Source organism: Terrapene carolina, unplaced genomic scaffold (assembly GCF_002925995.2).
Source record: "Terrapene carolina triunguis isolate 2854851 unplaced genomic scaffold, T_m_triunguis-2.0 Scaffold138, whole genome shotgun sequence".
Lineage (NCBI taxonomy): Eukaryota > Metazoa > Chordata > Testudines > Emydidae > Terrapene > Terrapene triunguis.
Genome location: NW_020664489.1, coordinates 3,104,357 through 3,125,353, shown reverse-complemented (window position 1 = coordinate 3,125,353; position 20,997 = coordinate 3,104,357). Strand labels below are relative to the sequence as shown.

At 41.0% G+C, this 20,997-nt stretch overlaps 1 protein-coding gene across 2 annotated transcripts in view; it reads left to right on the top strand.

Annotated features, from left to right (window-relative positions):
• Window positions 1-20,997, top strand: part of CWF19L2 (CWF19 like cell cycle control factor 2) — a 194,581-nt gene that overhangs the window by 6,488 nt on the left and 167,096 nt on the right. For both annotated transcript variants that reach the window (XM_024217183.3, XM_024217191.3), the window contains exon 2: window positions 14,812-14,922. In XM_024217183.3, coding sequence (XP_024072951.2) covers window positions 14,812-14,922 — 111 coding nt within the window. The remainder of the gene's footprint in view (window positions 1-14,811; window positions 14,923-20,997) is intronic.

The window sequence follows — 20,997 nt, the reverse complement described above, 5'->3', positions numbered from 1 at the left end:
CTTTTTCTAGCATCATTTCTGAAATGGAATTGATCTCCTTTCTTCGTTTTGCTGACATAGAATAAAATCTCTTCCTCAAAACCACAAATGGAAACACTTGTAATTAACCCTCTGATGCCAGGAGATGAGATTTCTTAGTGGAGCATGCTAATGTGCAGACTTCAGACTTGTTCACACCAAAGGGCAAATTAGTTTTAAAATAGCATTTGATGAAACAGCTAAAAAAATTTTATGCTTATTTTAGGTCAAGTGATTATCTCCCTTTCCATATCATACCATTTGCTTGGAGGTAATACTTTAGTTGAGAATGAGTTCCATTTTCCATTCTAATTCCTCTCGTTATGATTTTTTCAAACAAATTCCTATTTGCATGAAACATTTTATGTTTGGTCTCAGCCCAAAGGTGAATTTTTAGGAATGTCTGAGCAAAACCGGTAGTCTATTTTGAGGTATGAGTAGTCATAAAAAGATTTCAGTGCTATTCTGACTGGAATCTTATGCACACGTAGCTCCAAAACAGCTGAAGTTGGAAACTTTGAATTTGGTTTGTTCAGTGAGGAAAGAAAAACAGTCCATATTTGAAAAAAAAAATTAACTCAGTATTTTTAAAGCTTCTGAAGATGGATTTTTCATCATCTATGCATTAAAATATTTATATTCTTGATGTCCTTAAGCTAGAGTAGTTTAAAATTCTAGGAGTGTGCTGACTTGCTTCAGCTTTGACAAATACTGCTTTAAAACCTAAAAGCAAAAGTTAAATGGTGTTATTTTTAAAATAAATCTGTTTACAAAGTAACTTCCTACTGTTGTATTTAGAATCGGATCCAAAGCTAATTGAAGTCAATGGGTTTCCACTCAGTTGAGTGGGCAATCATTTGTGGTACTGAGAACATGCTTGTCCCTACCAAGTCCCTATATCTTCTGAGCTGTTTAGCTTGTTAATAGTAAGGTATTTAAAGCCACTTTGCTACGTTTATTATTTTTTTCTTCATTGACCTTGTTCAGCATATTGTTACAATACTTCTATCAAGCATCTGGAAACTGATAGTGCATCTTTAACTCCCACTATTATATTTGTATTTATTATTTGGAATGTCTATCTTTATTTCTACTACGTGGTCTTTAATGTAATCACGTAATAATGTTTATAATAATGCTTTCTTTTGCACCATCCCTTTTTCCATAACCTAACTAGTTTTTACTATACAGTTGGTAACAATGAATATCCCTATCCCATTGAAGTAAGTTTATCCATCCCCTTTTCTGTGCAAGCGATACCCTATGCTTTTCAACTTCAGCAGTATATAAGAGATGCTTCAAGATGAAGGCCAGAATCTTTCAGCACCCATATTTGGTGCCAGATTTTCACCTCCTTTCTTATAATAGTTGGGGATGGTTGAAATAATGAGGGGGTAAGAGGGGAGAACTTAAACTAACAGTAAGATAAATGAATATTGTAAGTCAGTGGTAGAAGAAGCTAGCTAGATTTGAACTCTGGGATGCTGCAAAATGTGTGATCTGCCATCTGGAGTTTGATTTTAAATAGGTGTAAACAAAAGTGTTAGTTTATATAAATCTTTCCTGCCACCTGCTACCCTCCCCAAATCCATGTTTCTCTTGCTTGATATTTATGATATCCTCATAATGCTAGTTTTCCAGTGGCCCATAGACTCTGCCAGGGTAATGAGGCATAGACAGTACCTGAATTTCTAATATAAAAGCCATTCAGTAAAACTTCTTCTGTCTTTGGGCTGGTGACATATGGATGAAAAACTTTCCAGCATTTATTATAAAGAAGTAAAAAGGTCCAAACTAAGTTTTCAAAATAAAAGTTTACTATATACATTTTTGTGTTTTGAAAAGGCAAACAAATATCAAAATATCTTTTCTTTTTCTGCTGCAAGTTCATGTAGGAGGAGCCTGAGTTAGTAGGAATTGTAGTAGAAACTACGCTCTGTAGTCATATGCCAATAAAACATGAGGAATATCAATACAAAATACCTCTGTAGGTATATAAACAAGGCCTCATCTGAAATTGCAGTTTTACATAAATATGAAGATGTATGTCTGTGAAATAATGTGAATACCATTTTTACCATGAAATACTTTTATTCTACAGTATAGAATGGTACATTTGGCTTATCTATTTTATTTAGATTTGTATAAAAAATTGGCATAAAAGATGTGCTTTCTTTCACTATTTTGAAACAAAAAGATGGTTTCATGGCTGATGCTTTTTGATTTGGAAAGCTGAAGTCCTTACCAGTAGTCTGACATTGATTCTTATATTTTATATTCATTGAAAAAATAAGCGAAACTTTAAAGAATTAATTTGTAAAACTATGAATGACTGTATTTAGTATACTGTATATGAACTTAAAACAAACTGAAATTTGCACGTTTTTCAAATGAACCCGTCAGTTATTTTTCTTATAAATCTGGCTGTTGGTGCAGTGGTTGATACTTTGCTCAAAGATATAATGCCTGGCCATTTATTTTTCACTTGGTTTTATTATGGAGAATTCCAGAAATGAACCTTAAATCTGGGATTAAGTGCAAGACAACCACATAGTGTTGTTGGCTCTGCTGCCCCAGAGGAGAGGCAGAACTATTTGTTATGCTCTCACCCACAGTGATTTGTACACTGGAACACTGAGCATTTTTCTTCATTGTTCTTTCACCAAGTCAAGTCCCCCTTGAAGTGTTTCTGTATCCTTGACTCTCACCTTTGAAAGAGGTGAGGTCAGCATCATTAACTCAATATTGGTACATCTCTACCCTGATATAACGTGGCCCAATATAACACGAATTCGGATATAACGCGGTAAAGCAGTGCTCCGGGGGGGCGGGGCTGCGCACTCCGGGGGATCAAAGCAAGTTCGATATAACGCGGTTTCACCTATAACACGGTAAGATTTTTTGGCTCCTGAGGACAGCGTTATATCGAGGTAGAGGTGTATATTAAAAAAATGCCGGGAGGATAATTTAGCACCCCAAGAGATTTTAACTGGCATCTCAGAGATAATCACCATCCTTTTGAAAAATGCTGTCCTCTTCCTAATAGACAATTATATCTCAATTCTAGAATGTTACAGGGTGGTTTTCTACTAAATGCTGTAATTTTTAGAAGGACAGGGTGGACCAATGCCTGTTGGTGAAAGAGACAAGCTTTCAAGCTACACAGAGTTCCAGACGAGACTAACAGAAGTTAGTCCAGTAAAAGCTATTACCTCACCCACCTTGTCTCTCTAATATCCCAGGACCAACGGGGTTACACAACAGCATCACAAACAACAATGGAAGATATCGTAATTTTAAAAGTAACTTCTGTAGAATCCTACAGGTTTCCTGCCTCTTAAATTCTGTAGCTCCTTCCCATTGAGCTTTCTGAGGGAATCTCATAGATCTTGCCTACGCTATATTTTCCTAAATTTCCCAACCATCGCTCTACCCCGGTAGCAACAGTGGGAGTACTGCTGTAGATACGGTGCTGGTGCAACTGCCATTTTAATCACCATGTTGTTTAGATCTCCTCTGAGCAGGATTAGATGACACCGTGGTTGAAATTCTGGCAACTGGCCTACACTGATGCATCCACTGCTGCCACAGGCATTGAAGCCGTACTGGTGATAGCAACAGCAGGAAACATTGAAGGGGGAAAAAGACTGATGTAGACCCAGCTGTAGTGCTCATGACAATAGCGGAGGGAGGCAGCCTAGTTGGAGACAGAACAGAGGTGGGCAAACTACGGCCCATGAGCCGTTTTAAGTTGGCCCGCGAGCCGCACCACGTGGCTTGGCCCCTCTCTGGCCGGGGTGCAGAGTCGGGTCCGCACCACGCGGCTCCCAGAAGCTGCGGCATGGCCCCGCTCCGGCTCCTACGCACTCCAATGGGAGCTGCAGGGGCAGTGCCTGCAGATGGGGCAGCGTGCAGAGTCGCCTGGCCACGCCTCCGTGTAGGAGCCGGAGAAGGGACATAGCACTGCTTTCGGGAGCCACTTGAGGTAAGCGCTGCTCGGAACCTGCACCCCCTGAGCCTCTCCCCACACCCCTACCACAGCCCCGATCCCCCTCCTGCTTTCTAAACCCCTCAATCCCAGCCCAGAGCCCTCCTACACCCCAAACCTCTCATCCCCAGCCCCACCCCAGAGCTCGCACTCCCAGCTGGAACCTGCACCCCTTCCTGCATCCCTGCCCCAGCTCTGATCCCCCTCCCACCCTCCAAACCCCACGGTTCCAGCCCAGAGCACCCTCCTACACCCCAAACTCCTCATCCCCAGCCCCACCCCAAAGCCCGCACCCCCTCCTGCACCTCAACCCCAATTTTGTGAGCATTCATGGCCCGCTGTACAATTTCTCTTCCCCAATGTGGCCCTCAGGCCAAAAAGTTTGTCCACCCCTGAGATAGAAGATGGTTAACAGCTGCAGGGTGATAAGGGGAGCAATCCCAGGATCCCTTAAAGCTAAGACCCCCTTCTGTGTAGCCAAGCATATCTAGCCCCACATCTTGTAGTAATGAGGGTTGGGACAGCAACTTCTTCTCTTTGAGGCATTCATCGGGGCTGACATTGAAATAGAGTTTCCTGAATTTTATTGTGTGGTGTTTTTTTCTGATGGGGCTATAAAAAACAAGGTGCTGTAAGTTTTGCATGGATTTAAAGAGCTCCCCTGTCCTTGGCAAAGTGCATCCTTCTAAATTAATAGTGCTGTTATAATACCTAGCGTTTTTATAGCATCTTCCAAATAAGGATTTTAGAGCTCTTTACAGACATTATAGAATTAAACTTCACCTCATCCCTGTGACTGAGGGAATATTATCACCCTATTACAGATAAGGAAACTGAGGCACAGAATGGGTAGGTGTCTTTTGCAGGGTAAGACTGTAAGTATGTTGGGCAGCATGGTGTCCAGTTTCCTACTACGCAGTTGTGGCACTTAGTGGTGCTGTATGTATCTGTATATTTAAGAATTAATAAAGCACTTTGGGATAAAAGGAGTTAAATGTAGCATACTATAGCTATGGTTAAGAAACTAAAAAGGCTGTCACAGTGACAAGACGTAAACTCCTACCATCTTGTGCATTTTATCTGTAAGGGTGAAAGGATAAATTGTTGGATATTTTTGTGGCATTACAAAGAATTAATGAACCTTAATTTGAAATAAAGTGCTTGAACGGCTCTGGGTTGAGAGATGTGAAACTATTAGATTTAGCCTCTATAGCATAACCTCCCACTTCCTCCCCCCCCCCACCCCCAAAGCAGATGTGGGGGTTTAATTATAAAATACAGAAAGGGAAGAAAAGTAGATTGATGCCAATAAGCTCTGTGTAATTTTAATAGGCAAGTAGAACAGGAGGTCATGATCTGAAGTTGAGGAAGAAAGTAGTGTAGACAGAGTTTTTTACCCATAGGAATGGCTGAAATAATAGGAGAAAAACTTACCTGACTGTATAAAAAAGTGAATATTGTAATTGAGTGCTAGAGGGAGTTAGGTACATTTTTGGAGATAGAAAGGATCAGATGTTACAGCTACTAGCTTGCTTGCTTGGTGTTAAATTGATGATATGGGCCACAATGTAGTTCCTAAAACTCCCTAGGCTCCTGTGTCTTTTCATTTGATGTGAATATTGGTGGTTCTTTGCCCAAGATATGAAATTTAAAACAAACCTTGCCTCCTGTTTGATCATGTCTTTTCTTTTTAACAGTATACTGATTCTTCTTACCTATCCTATTTCATCTAATATTCAGGGGATCACAGTAATTTAATGGTCACTGGGCTATGCATTTCTAGTCCAGACACTTTTGCCAAAGTTAAGATCAATCTGTTGTGAAGGATGTGTGTAATCTTAACTTCATTTCACTTGATGAATGTTTAAATAGATTTTTATCGTCTGAACAAAATAGTATTTTTATTACGTAAAGTATGTTTTATATTCATATGTATTTGACTATTCATAATGTTCCTGGACCATTGCTAACCCTTTCATCTAAATGAAGCTGTGTTAACCAGTGTCTGCTCCTCCCTGCAGTGAGGTAGCACTTGGATGGGGGAACTGGCAGCTTATGGCAGATTTCCTGTCATAGTGAGGGGATGAGAAGCAGGGAAAAGGCTGGTTTGTATGAGGGAGGTGGAAAGGTTCCTGTTTTGGGGAAGTAATAAGGATGAGAGGTGATAAACACTGCTTTTTGGGGGTGGAAGGAGGTCAGAGACCCTGCCACTGTGAAAAGAGGTAAGAAATTGGGGCAGCACCAGGGAGAATTAGAAAGAGGGAATGGAATTCTTCACTTTCTTGGGTGAAGAGACCAAGGGAAGGGTGTGTGAAAAAACCTACTGGAAATGAGTAAGTAGTGGGTAGTGGAGGGACCCAGATAAAGAGAGAAAAAAGATGTAGGTGAAGTTGAGATTTAAATCAGAGGAATAGATGGAGCAATTGTAGACGGTGATTAACAGCAGAATAGGAATCAGGAATACAGAACAAAGGAGAAGAGTGGAAGAAAGCAAACAATAAAGGAGAAAGGAAAAAGAATGCGGACGTGCTAGAAATGATAGGAAATAGGTTAAAGAGGAGGCAGAGGGTGGGATAGAGAGAAGTGAAATATAAGTAAAAAAGTGAAACATTTTTTTTTTAAAGTAGCTTGAAGAAGGGAGAAATGAAAGGAGTAAAAATGAGTGACCGGCCATGGCTTTGCTGCTTGATTTCCTTGGGAGCCTTTGATGAAAGCAACCAGTTCCTAATACATCATACACATGTCACCACGTGATGGATTTGTTTTCTAAATAGCCTCTAGTTGAGGGATTTTGTCAAAAGCTTTTTGAAAGCTCACCTAAATTATATAAACTAGATCTCTTTAAATATTCTATAGACATGTTTACTCCGTAATAATGCCTCAGGAGAAGACAGTAGGAATCTAGATTTTTTCAAGCCACATACATGTTTTCAGTTGAAATATTTCAATTACAGTGTTTCTTATTTTGTATTTTTGATGGAAATTGGCCGTTTGGTGTAAAAGTGGACATCTCCACTGGTGCACTAATGTTTAGGAAGAAATAGCCAATGATAAATCAGTACTTGATTTTAAACAGTGGTGAAAGTCTTCTGGTTTATATACTCAGTATATTTCTTGATTATGAATGTGTGCAATCTATGTTGATCCTTTGTGCCCTTGAAATTTCATATATTCATAAATTGTCTCTATGGTAAAAATAAACTAAAATTTAGAAGTAGTTGTTCACAGGTCATAAATATAGCTGGTGAAAATGTCAGAATGTGGGAAATAGACCAAGGGAAGAATAAATAGTTGCTAAGTTTGAAGCTTGTTAGCATTATCTATGGTTGTGTTTAAATAATTCGTAAAAGGTGAAATGGAGAAGGTTGAGTTTCTGATGTAATAGCCTTTAAAACTTGCTGTTTTATTAAAAAGAAGTTCTGAAAGGCAATTTTCCCATGTCAGTTTAAAAATGTGTCAGTTTTACAGTGACAATCCTAAAATATCTACTGTAGCATTGAACTTTAATCTTAATATGGCATTATAGAATCCACTGTCCATTAGGAAGTGTGAAATATTGCTTGATATCTAGAAAAACAACAAGGAGTCCTTGTTGTTTTTTTAAACAATGAATGACACCGAAGACTCCAATGGCTTACAGGAGATGCAAAAAACACACTGCATTTATCCAAAATGGAATGCACACAAAATTCAGCTAAGGTTGAAGAAGCCAGAGGTGCAGTCTTTAGAACACTAAGGCCAAAGTAGGCAGCCATTTTTCAAGAAAAACAGGGCTATTCCTATCAGTTGAAATCTTGCCAGTTGCACTGCTTTCTGAAACACAAAGAGAAGTGCTTCTAAAAAAGAAATATTGAAGCTCTTCTACAGTCCAGAATGACTCTTACAAGTGTTACTTCTGGGGGGGATTCTGTGCCAAGTGAGGTTTTTTACCCACGAAAGCTTATGCCCAAATAAATGTTAGTTTTTAAGGTGCCACCGGACTTCTTGTTTTTGTGGATACAGACTAACACAGCTACCCCCTGATACTTGATATCTAGGTGTGATGGGTTCCCCTCCTCCCCCTTGGGATGCAACCTGGAACTGCGCTACTACTGAGCCTGCCTGACCCACCAGCCTGGGTTCAGTTTTCACTGTACTGCTGTGACAGGCCCACAAGCCCCTGCCAGCACACATACAGTTTGGACACACCCAGCTACAGCTTGACACAGATGCTGAGATCAGTTCTGCCTGGGAAAGCTCAGCTAAGGAACTGCCCAGTTACTCAAATGCACACCCTCCTTTGAAGGGTAAACCCAAAATTATGCCGTCTTGAACTGCACAGGGAACTGTACAGCATAAGCTCATGAAATTCGCCCCCTCCCTCAACGTGGAGGAAGATATGCAACAGCTTTCTACCCAGAGTTATGATTCCCACGCACTGGTTTTAGACAAAACAAAAACAAGTTTATTAACTAGAAAAGGTAGGTTTTAAGTGATTATAAGGGATAGCAAATGGATCAAAGCAGATTACCTAGGAAATAAAACAGAAACGCAATCTAAGCCTAATATACTAAATAAATTGGATATGAGCAGCAAATTCTGACCCTAATTGTTGATTTAGGCAGTTTGCAGATATCCTTGAGGGCAAGCTGCACTTGCTTGCAGCTTAAAACGTCAGATATACCTTTCACAGGCTAGAAATCCCTCTAGCCTGGGTTCATCCCTTCTGCTCCAGTTCAGTCCTTGTTTCTGAGGTGTTTCCAAGCATATCCTTTGGGCGGGGAGTCAGTGAAGAAGAGCCATGATGATGTCACTCCCCTGCCTTAAATAGCTTTTGCATATGTCAGGAACCCTTTGTCTCCCAGGTTTGATTCCCATGTCTGGACAGTGGAAAAATACTAGTATTCTATGATGGAATCGAGTACCAGGTGACTTGGTCACATGTCTCTGTAGGGCTGCCTCAACCATGACTTAGAGGCTGTTTGTAGTGTCCTTAGGAAGGCTCCCTGGTGGGAGATTAGCATCTTCTAAGACAGGGGTTGGCAAACTTTTTGGCCTGAGGGCCACATCTGGGTATACAAATTGTATGGTGGGCCATGAATCCTCATGAAATTGGGGTTGGGGTGCAGGAGGGGGTGCTGGCTCTGGGGTGTGGCGAGAAATGAGGAGTCAGGGTGCGGGAGGGGGCTCCGGGCTGGGGCAGGAGTGGTAGTGTGCGGGAGGTGGGGTGAGGGCTGTGGGTGGGGCTGAGGATGAGGGTGCTAAGGGCTGGGACCAAGGGGTTCGGAAGGCAGGAGGGGGAACAAGGTTGGGGCGCGGGGGGGGGGAGTGGCTCAGGGGTGCCAGCTCAGGGTGGCGCTTACCTCAAGAGGCTCCCAGAAGCAGTGGCATGTCCCCCCTCCAGCTTCTACGTGGCGTCGCAGCCAGGTGGCTTTGCTGCGTGTTGCTCTGTCCACAGGCCTGCCCCTGCAGCTCCCATTGGCCACAGTTCCCAGCTAATGGGAGCTGTGGGGGCGGTGCTTGGGGTGGGCGCAGCGTGTGGAGCAGAGCCCCTTGGGCTGTCCCTATGCATAGGAGCCGGAGGGGGGACACGTTGCTGCTTTCAGGAGCCGCGCGGAGCGGCCCCCAACCCTGCTCCCTGGCTGGAGCAGGGCAAGCCCCAGCCCTCGCTCCCCAGCGGGAGCTCGAGGGCCGGATTAAAACAGCTGGCAGGCTGGAATCGGCCTGTGGGCCGTAGTTTTCCCACCCCTGTTCTAAGACCTATTGTTCTCCCTAATGACCCTTCCCAGCCAGCCATCTAGACTGATTGCATTCTGTCTAGTGGGCATACCCCAGGTGTAAACACATCTGTAATAGATGTATAGGCAATATTTCTAACCTCAGATATAAATATGAAAGATGCATACAAGCAGGATAATCATATTCAGTAAATCATAACCTTTTCAATGATATCTTACATGACCTATCTTGCATAAAATATATCATAATTATGCCATAATCCTATCATAACAATATCTCTATGAAGAATATGGGGCATAGTGTCACACCAGAATCTCTCTCTTTCACCTCACACCCCTAAGAAGAGCTGTGATTAGCTATTTGAGGAGTAAGGGAGACCGTTTTATGTCTTCCAGTGTTGATTACTTGGTCAGTTAAGGAATATTGTCGATCGCAAAGACCTTTGTAACAAGTCCTCTTTAGTTGAAAGCAGATGGCCACTCCTCATGATGTGTGTGGAGGTTCAGTGGGAAGGGAATATTCCTAGTTCTCCAACAATGGATGCAGGTATTCTGCCAAAAGGGCATGAAAGTGATCTGTTGCTGTAGCAGTGTGCCATTTTTGACCAAAAGGAAGATGGAGTAGACAGTGAGCACACTTTTTTACAGTCTGAATCAGGCAAGACAGTATTTCTCCACTGTAGAGGCAAGCAATCAGCAAGTCGATGTCTAGCTTATTTGTCCCATTGGTGTATTGATCATCATAGCAGTGGAGATATGTCTTCAGGTTTTGCATCTGTTGTTCTGGCAGAGTCTGGTACTACTTTGAGTTGATGTGTCCTGGTCTGTGGAGCTCTGTAAATCTCAAAAGCTCATCATCTCTTCCACCAACAGAAGTTGGTCCAATAGAACATATTATTTCACCCACGTTCTCTCTTTAAAAAATTACAGCGAAAAGGACAGGAAATGGTAGGAGCCTTATTTTAATAATTGTCTATTTTAATGCTAATTCAGGGATGTGACTCTAACTATTTTAGCCACATTTTTTTTTCTTGCCTTAGGGGACTGCACATGTCAAGACAATATAGTTATAATTTTTGTTCATTTTTGAAAAAAAAACGTGCCTCATCCACCTATTCTTTTTGGTTAGATGGTCTGTAGCAGACCCCTACCATGACATCACCCTTGTTTTTCACCCCTTTACCCAGAGACTTTCAACAGTTCTGTCTCCTATTTCCTTCTCAACCTCAGTCCAACTGTATACATCTTTGATATACAAGGCAACACATCCTCTTTTTTCCCTGCCTGTCCTTCCTGAGCAACCTGTACCCGTCTATACAAATATTCCAGTCATGTGCATTATCCTACCCAGTTTCTGTGATGCCAACTGTCATATTTGTGTTTATTCACTAGTATTTCTATTTCTTCCTGTTTATTGCTCATACCTCTTGCATTAGTATACAGATATCTAAGACAGTGGTTCTCAAAGCTGGTCCGCTGCTTGTTCAGGGAAAGCCCCTGGCGGGCCGGGCCGGTTAGTTTACCTGCCGCATCTGCAGGTTCAGCCGATCGCGGCTCCCACTGGCCGCGGTTCGCCGCTCCAGGCCACTGGGGGCTGCGGGAAGGGCGGCCAGCACATCCCTCGGCCGGCGAACCGCAGCCAATAGGAGCTGCGATGTGCCGAACCTGCGGACGCGGCAGGTAAACAAACCGGCCCGGCCCGCTAGGGGCTTTCCCTGAACTAGCGGTGGATAAGCTTTGGGAACCACTGATCTAAGATACTGATTTGATATCCCCTCTGTGTTCCCTCTTGTCTCTCCCTTGTCTCTGCTATAATGGCCCAAGCTCCAGATTCCAACCCTCTCTCCCAGGGCTCCATGATTTTGACTTAACTGTAAGCTTTTATCTCGTGACCCCCGTCAAACCTAATTTAAAGCCCTCCTCACTAGGTTAGCCAGTCTGTATCCATCCATCCCTTTTCAGCAGTCCTTCTTCCTGGAACAGCATCCCATGGTCAAGCAAGTTGAAGCTCCTCCTAGTGATACCATCTGCACAGCCATGCATTCACCTCCAGGATGCATCTGTCTCTGCCTGGGCTCCTACCTTTGACCAGAAGGATTGAAGAGAACACCATCTGCACCCCCAACTCTTTCACCCTTACTCCCAGAGCCCTATCGTCATTTCTGATCTGCTCAGGGTCAGACCTCGCAGTATTATTAGTGCCAACATGGATGAGTAGCATGGGGTAGTAGTCAGAGGGTTGGATGATCCTCAACAGTCCCTCTGTAACGTCTTGGATACAGAACCCTGGCAGGCAGCACACTTCCTGGGATGCCATGTCAGGCTGACAGATGGGTGCCTCTGTCCTCTTCAGAAGGGAGTCACTAACCACTACTACACTATGTTTCCTCTTGGGGTGGTGGTGGCTGTGATCCTCCCAGTGTTGAGGGTACAGAGCTTCTCCTCTTCCACCTTTGGGGGCGATTCCTCATCCCTACTTGCCAGGGTAGCATAATGGTTCTTCATCACTGTGGTCGGTGGGTTGGGAGCAGGGGTGCAGTACTGCCTGCTGCCAGAAGTAACCAGCAGCCAGTGTTACTGGTTGACAGAAAGCAGAGACTTCCTTGGAATTTCTTTAGCTTGACATTTCATTTTATTAGATCAGTAACTAAAAATGTAAGTATATGAGTTATATTCTCCAAACATAAGGTGTATGAAAGTAATTGTATCTCTTAAAATTTAGTAAAGGCACAGGCAAGTTTGTAATAATGTAACATAAGAATAAATTATAATAATTTTACTAATAACATTTTTTGCATGAAATTTATCACCCGCAGAACCTTAATGATCAATTAATCTGACATATATATAACATAGGCCATAGAAACTCACGCATGTTTCTCTGAATCTTGTGAATGGCTCCTGTTTTGCCCTGATTTTGTTCTAAGCCTTCTGAGAAGAAGTTGTTAAAGCCCTAAAATACTGTCTTGACAGTGCTCAAACTGTTGGCCACTTTGATTCTAGGAAAGTTTTAAAATTGTAATTTTTGAGGACTTTAATTCATAATTATCAAAGTTTGTGCCAGAGATTTCAAGATTGGAGGCATCCACATATCCAGAATGATTTAATGTTTACTGCAGAATTATGATATTCGCTTCCTGGGTTGTGGAAGAGAGTTGTTCAAGAAAATAAAGGGTGCAAAATTTCTCTTCTGCGGATTATCTGCTTTGGTGACTGAGTTGGGCACAGACATACACTTTGGTTCTATTTCCTTTAACTTTCTTAGTTAATTTCTAATTATTTTTGTAATTTCCAGTATTGCCAACCCCAAGTGTTCAAAAATCACGAAATTGGCTTTATGGGTTTTTTTAAAAATATGAATTTTTGGTAATGTTTGCCTTCTGTTTTTTGCACCTTTTTGATGCATTTGGGTCATGTTTTCAAGCTTTTATCTGCAACCACAAGGGTTAGAAACTTTTTAAAATGGAAGTTGACTTTCTCATTTAATCACAGGATTCCAGGAGCTGGGGCATTCAGAAACCCCCCAATATTATTAGACTTGTGATAAAACAGTGGGAATTAGCAACATTGCATTTTTTATTTTGGGTTCTATCAAAGGGAAACTAGCCAAGGGGAGAAAAAATAGATAAGGAAGGCTTATAACAGTGACATATTTAACTTATGGTACTTCATAGAGAATGAATAACTGAGTGAGGTTAATAGTCTGAAGCAAAAAGGGAGGACTTTGAGTTGGTCATCTATTCCCCTGAAATACCTTGGCCATCCATCCTTATTACACGAATATAAAATCTAGTGGTTTAATGATGAAAACATCTCACTAAAAAAAGGCTTAAGATCAAAAAAGTGAAACCTGTCTTTGCTTTATAATTTTTCCACAAAACAAGTATTAAATACTGAAGGTCAGACTTGAAAGGTTTCTCTCTGCAGTTTGCTATAGTTACTACTTATAATGAAAAGCTGAAAAAGGGTGGTTTATGTGTTATGATTTAGGTTATCATCTGTGTTCAGATTAGTATTAAATCATATCTAGTTGAAAACATATTTGATATTTTTCTTAGGAAGTAAGCAACTTTGCACAATGCAGTTGCCACAGTATAGTGTAATATGGCATTCTACTCTAGTTAAATACCGTTTTGCTTTCTGTTTGGCATATGTAGGGTATGTCAATAATACAAATCTGTGATTCATCTTAATTATACCTTGAATATGTTTAAGGAACATTTGCACTTCTAAAATGAATTGGACCTTTTGCTTTTATTTAAAATGAGCCAAATGTAGGAGAGGGCTCTATGATTTAATTAGCTACTAATTTATTAATTTAAATTTATATAATTAAAAAAAATCTATTCAAAGTTACAGGTACCTTTGCCATATGTTAAAATCTCCAGAATAAAAAACAAAAGTAAACCCAGCAACCTTTCAAAAACCAAGAAGGAGAAAAACCCACACCAGCCATTAATAATAGCCCTCTGCTTCCCAAAAGCCTGGGTTAAAAAGAGGGAGTTTTGCAGTGTGTCCTACAGTTCAACAGATCTGTTTTGGACCTGGTGGAAGTGAATTCCAAAGCTGAGGGCCCACCATTGAGAATTCTCTCTCAACAGCTCCATCTCTTTAAACTAATTCCCACGTGAGCCATCCTTTGGAGTAGAAGAGCAATTGCCCAAAACTACTCGCTGGGGCCTTTGAAAGATGAGATAAGTAAGAATAGAAAGTCAGAAAGTCAAATCAATCATTATAACACATGGGAAAATTAATGGAGGCTGGTAATAGAAACATTTTCAGAGGGAAAACAAGTTAGTGTAGCTCTATTATTTGTGTAAATAGGTTGGGATTAGTGCTGGCAGAACTGCAAAGCTATAGCACATTGGAAATGGTACTAGGTATAGGGTAGTCTTTAGTTGCATTTACCATTAGTATATCATCAATCAATATTTTGTAATGCTATCCTCAAAATAAAGTGAAATTGTTCTCAGAAGTGGGACCACCTGGTTCAAATCCAGACAGATTGCAATCTGAGAGCTTCAGCAACATCATTTGCATCCACACCTCCAGAATCCATTTCTTTCTTTTCCCCCTTTTTCATATTAGGCCAAAGCTGATTACAAGAAGGACGAGAGACGCAAAGAACTCAAGCGGCTGCGAGGTGAGGATACGTGGATGCTTCCTGATGTGAACAAACGTGTGGAAGAGCTGGAAAAGGTGATGGAGCAGTAAATCATTGAATTTCATGCTAGCTTTCCGTTATCTTGAAGTAAACTGAAAGATTCAGTTACTTAAAATGATGTAGAAAATAATCTTTGAATGCCACAGACCTCAAAAGCAACCTTGGTAAAAACTAAATGGAAATATATATCAGAATTCCTTTGTTTTGATTGTACAAAAGTAGAAGTATTGCTTTAGCTGAGCTTTACATCTAATTTCTACCATGTAAAAATGGCAGCAGAGACATAAGTCACCTGGAGTTCTTAGTGGGCTATACAACAACGAGGTTTAATTTTTAGACATTTGAAAAGGAAAATAATTTGTTGATAAATTGGAGAGGATTTTGAGAAGAGCCATGAGAATCGTTAAAGGATTAAAAACAGGCCTTACAGTGATAGTCTCAAGGAGCTCAGTCTATTTAGTTTACCCAAGAGAAGGTTAAGGGGTGACATGATCACAGTCTACGTGGGGAACAAATATTTGATAACAGGTGTGACGGGTTGGATCACAGAAACCCCCTTGGGAACTGCCAACTGATGTGCCAAAACTACTTCTGCCCCTGCTTATGACTCCAGCACCCTGTCTTGTTGAGCCAGACATGCCATTTCCATAAAGTCTGCTTCAACACAGACTTAGGGTCTGAAGTACGTGCCCCAAAGCTGCAGACTTAACTGAAAGCAACTTAAGAAGTGTTCCTGTCTTTAACACTCAGATGCCCAACTTCCAATGGGGTCCAAACCCCAAATAAATCCATTTTACCCTTATACAGGGTAAACTCATAAATTGTTCGCCCTCTATAACACTGATAGAGAGATATGCACCGCTGTTTGCCCCTCCCCCCCGTATTAATACATACTCTGGGTTAATTAATAAGTAAAAAGTGATTTTATTAAATACAGAAAGTAGGATTTAAGTGGTTCCAAGTAATAGCAGACAGAACAAAGTGAATTACCAAGTAAAATAAAATAAAACACACAAGTCTGAGTCTAATACAGTAAGAAAACTGAGTACAGATAAAAACCTCACCCTTAGAGGAATTCCAGTAAGCTTCCTTTTACAGACTAGTCTCCTTCTAGTCTGGGTCCAGTAATCACTCACACCCCCTGTAGTTACTGTCCTTTGTTCCAGTTTCTTTCAGGTATCCTTGGGGGTGGAAAGGCTATTTCTTTAGCCAACTGAAAACAAAATGGAGGAGTCTCCCACCGGCTTAAATAGAGTTTCTCTTGTGGGTGGAGACCCCCTCCTCTCTCCTAGGCAAAGTCCAGCTCCAAGATGGAGTTTTGGAGTCACATGGGCAAGTCACATGTCCATGCATGACTCAGTTTTTACAGGCAGCAGCCATTGCTTACCTGCTACCTTGAATGTCCTCATGTAGACTTCTTATGTGGATTGGAGCCTTCCAAGATCCATTGCCCCTTAAGTGCTTCTTGATTGGGCACTTAATTTGCACATTCCTTTCTTAAAAAGCTGACCAAATGCTTTACAAAGGCTACTTAAAAATCAAGCCAGTACACAGCCAATATTCATAACTTCAAATACAAAAATGGTACATGCACACAAATAGGATTAATAGATTCAGTAGATCATAACCTTTACAGAGATATGTTACATGGCATATGTAGCATAAAACATATTCTAGTTATGTCATATATACATTCATAAGCATATTTCCATAAAGCCTTGTGGGGGGCATCGTCACAATGGGGTCTTCAGTCTAGCAGACAAAGGTAAAACAAGATCTAATGGCTGGAAGTTGAAGCTAGACAAATTCAGACAGGAAATAAGGCATACATTTTTAACAGTGATGGTAATTAACTGCTGGAACAATTTACCAAAGGTTGTGGTGGATTCTCCATCATTGGCGATTTTAAAATTAAAATTGGAAGCTTTTCTAGAAGATATGCCTTAGTTCAAAGAGGAATTATTCTGGGGGAAGTTCTATGGCCTGTTTTATAGAGAAGGTAGGTTAGATGATCACAGTGATCCTTTCTGGCCTTGGAATCTGTGAATCTAGTAATGGGATATGGAGCCTCTCACTTATGTTCTCTCTGAGTTAATCGTTGTTAATATAGTATCTGGAGAGGCCTATTTGTATTTTGGGCCCCACTGTGCTGGGTGCTGTAAACAGTGAGGGCTTGTCTATACAGGTTGTTAGTCCACACCAGTTGGGATATAAATTTAATGCGTATTAGCATGTCACTCACTAACTGGCTGTGTAGACTCTACTGGCGTGCACTAAAAGTTCCCTAGTCTGTGTTAATGTAGTACTGTTTGAAATGGGACTATGTTAATGCATAGTAGGGAACTTTTAGCGTGCTCCAGTCAGATCCACATGGGCCAGTTAGCATGCAATGTGCTGGTGCTCATTAGAATTTACACTCTAACTGATGTGGACTGACACACTGTATAGACAAGTCCTTAGTAGAAGATTTATTTGTCTTGTGTTTGGCAAGACCGTACAGGTGAGTGTAAAAGGCCATGTCTACATGGGAAAGGTTTATTTTAGAATATCAAGTTATTTCAGGATAAACTGCCTTGTGTCCATACACAAGTTTTTTTTAAATTATCTGGTGTCTTTTCCCACATTAATTAATCCACTATGGAAACGAAATAGCTTATTTCTGAAATTAGCTTTTTTTCAGGTTTAGGTTTGTATGGCCAGTGGTGGGCAACCTGCGGCCTGTCAGGGTAATCCACTGGTGGGCTGCGAGACAATTTGTTTACATCGACTGTCCGCAGGCACAGCCGCCTGCAGCTCCCAGTGGCCGCGGTTCGCTGTTCCCGGCCAATGGGAGCTGTGGGAAGCGGCGCTGGTTTAGACAACTTAGTTCTGGGTGGTGGCTGGGCAGAGCCCCTCAATGACTGCTCAGCTTCTCCCCCACCCCTCGTAGTGTGCTCAGGATTATGTCTGCAATGGAGACTTTAGGCTCTAAAGGGTTTATTTCCCTGAAGTATCAAATCCCACAACCATTGACCAAATGTTCTGCCTTCTTATCCAGCTTACTGTGCCACTTCACTATCCCATTTCCTCCTGGTGACGGCTGCCACTCCCACACTTGAGATGGCAGCAATGCTGAGGTTAAAAATCAAACATATTGCATGGCAGGTATGTTTATTGTAATGGCAGAGAGAGAAAGAGAGGAAACAATAGAAAAAGTACTTTGCCTTTCAGTTTGATCACTTTTAGCTACCTTTACATTTTGTGAGGTAAATTGTCAAAATTAGGCTACAGAGATATTTCAAAATACATAGAGATTGTAGAAACATAGAAACGTAGGGCTGGAAGGGACCTGGAGGAGTAATCTAGTCCATCCCTCTGTGCTGAGCAGGACCAAGTATACCTAGATCATCACTCACAGGTGTGTGTTTAACTCGTTATTAAAAGTCTCCTACGATGGGGATTTCACAAACTCTTTGTGTAACCTATTCTAGTATTTAACTACTCTTATAGTTAGAAAGTTTTTGCTAATATCTAACCTAAATCTCCTTGCTTCAGATTAAGACCATTACTTCTTGTCCTGCCTGCAGTGGACATGGAGAACAAGTGATCACTGTTCTCTTTATAACAGCCCTTAATACATTTGAAGATAAATCAGCTCCCCCCTTCAGCTGTCTTTTCTCAAGACTAAACATGCCCAGTTCTTTAAACCTTTTCTCAAGTCAGGTTTTCTAAACCTTTTATCCTTTTTTGTTCTCTTATGGACTCTCTCCAGTTTGTCCACGTCTTTCCTAAAGTGTGGCACCCAGAACTGGACACAGTACTCCAGCTGAGGCCTCGCTAGTTCTGAGTAGAGTGGGACAATTACCTCCCGGTCTTATATACAGCACTCCTGTTAATAAGACCCAGAATAGTCACCTTTTTCACAACTGCATCACATTGTTGACTCATATTTAATTTATAATTACTATAACCCCCAGATCTTTTTCAGCAGTCTTACTGCTCACTCCAGTGGTTCTCAACCTTTCCAGAGTACTGTACACCTTTCAGGAGTCTGATTTGTCTAGCGAATTCCAAGTTTCACCTCACTTAAAAACTTGCTTACAAAATGAGACCTAAAAACAGAAGTCACAGCACACTATTACTGAAAAATTGCTTACCTTCTAATTTTTCTCATATAATTATAAAATAAAACAATTGGAATATAAATATTGTACTTACATTTCAGCTTGTAGTATATAGAGCACTGTAGTATATACAATGACTTGTTTTATATACTAGTCATTGTATGAAATTGTAGTTTGTACTAACTTAACTAGTGCTTTTTATGTAGCCTGTTGTAAAACTAGGCAAATACCTAGATGAGCTGATGTATCTTCTGTATGATTTCTGCGTACACCCAGGGATACGCGTACCTCTGGTTGAGAACCACTGACCTAGCCAATTATTCTCCATTTTGTAGTTGTGCTTTTGATGTTTCCTTTCTAAGTGTAGTATTTTACACTTATCTTGATTGAATTTAATCTTGTTGATTTCAGACCAATTCTCCAATTTATCAAGGCCATTTTGAAGTCTAACCATGTCCTTCACAGTGCTTGCAACCCCTTCCAGCTAGGTGTCATCTGCAAATTTTATAAGCATACTCTCCACTCTTTCATCCAAGAAATATTGAATAGTACCAGATCCTGGACAGACCCACTGCAGTACCTCGCTAGATACGTTCTCCCAGTTAGACAGTGAACTATTGATAACTCTTTGAGTGTGGTCTTTCAACCAGTTGTGCACCCACTTTATAGTAATTTCATCTAGACAACACTTCCCTAAGTTGCTTATGAGACTGTCATGTGGGACAGTGTCAAAAGCCTTAGTAAAATCAAGATAAATCACATCTGCAGCTTTCCCCCCGTCCTCTAGGCAAGTAGTCCTGTCACACCAACTAGGTTGGTTTGGCATGATTTGTTCTTGACAAATCCAGCTGGCTATGACTTCTCACTCTATTATTTTCAAGGTGCTTACAAACTGATCATTTAGTAATTTGTTCCAGTATCTTTCTGTGTATCAAAGTTAGGCTGATTGGTGTATAACTCCCTGCATCCTCTTTGCTCCCCTTTTTAAAGATAGATACCATGTTTGCCCTTCTCTGGTCCTCTGTGACTTCACCCATCCTCCATGAATTTTCAAAGATTATTGCTAACGGTTCTGAGATTGCTTCAGCTAGTACCAGTACCCTAGGATGAATTCCCCCTTGTGGTTAATATTTTGTGTTCAGCATGTAGTCACAATTAGCCTTTTTAGTGAAGACTGAAGCAAAATTGGCATTCAGCACCTCAGCCTTTTTCATGTCATCTGTTTATGACTTCTCCTTCTTCACTAACTGGTGGGCCTACACTTTCCTTCATCTTTCTCCTAATGTATTTATAGAACCTCTTCTTTCTGCCTTTTTATGTCCCTTGCTAGGTGTAACTCATTTTATGCTTTAGCCTCTCTGACTTTGTCCCTACATGCTTGTGCTATTGTTTTGTACTTAGCAGTTTGCCCATATTTCTATTTCGTAGGATTCCTTTTTGATTTTCAGGTAATTAAAAAGCTCTTGATGCAGCCATATTGGTCTCTTACTATTCTTCCTATCTTTCCTTTGCATCAAGATAGTCCCTTCCCACAACACTCCATCCCCCAGAATAAGGGTAACAATTTTCACCCTTCACTCTTACACACTTGTGAGCCCATTGGTACAGATGTGAAGACTCAGCACTTTATGTGTGTTCTGTCATTATAGTTCCAGTGGTTTTAAGTTTGCACTGTTACATTGACTCAATAAAGGTTTTTATTATGAAAAACTTGGCTGGGAAATTTCAATGAAATTCAGTTTCCCCCAATATAATCTATTCCTAATAAAATGTGTATACAAAAAATTTCATTCATTTCCTGGGTTCCAGTACATTCATTTTCCATCCACTATACTGAACAATGCATCCCTACCCGTTTCCTTGACCAGTTGTAGAGGCACTCAAGTAAATCCATGAAATACCTTCTATGCAGTGCCAAGCTTTGTGAAAAGCAACAGAGGGTCCTGTGGCACCTTTAAGACTAACAGAAGTATTGGAGCATAAGCTTTCGTGGGTGAATGCCCACTT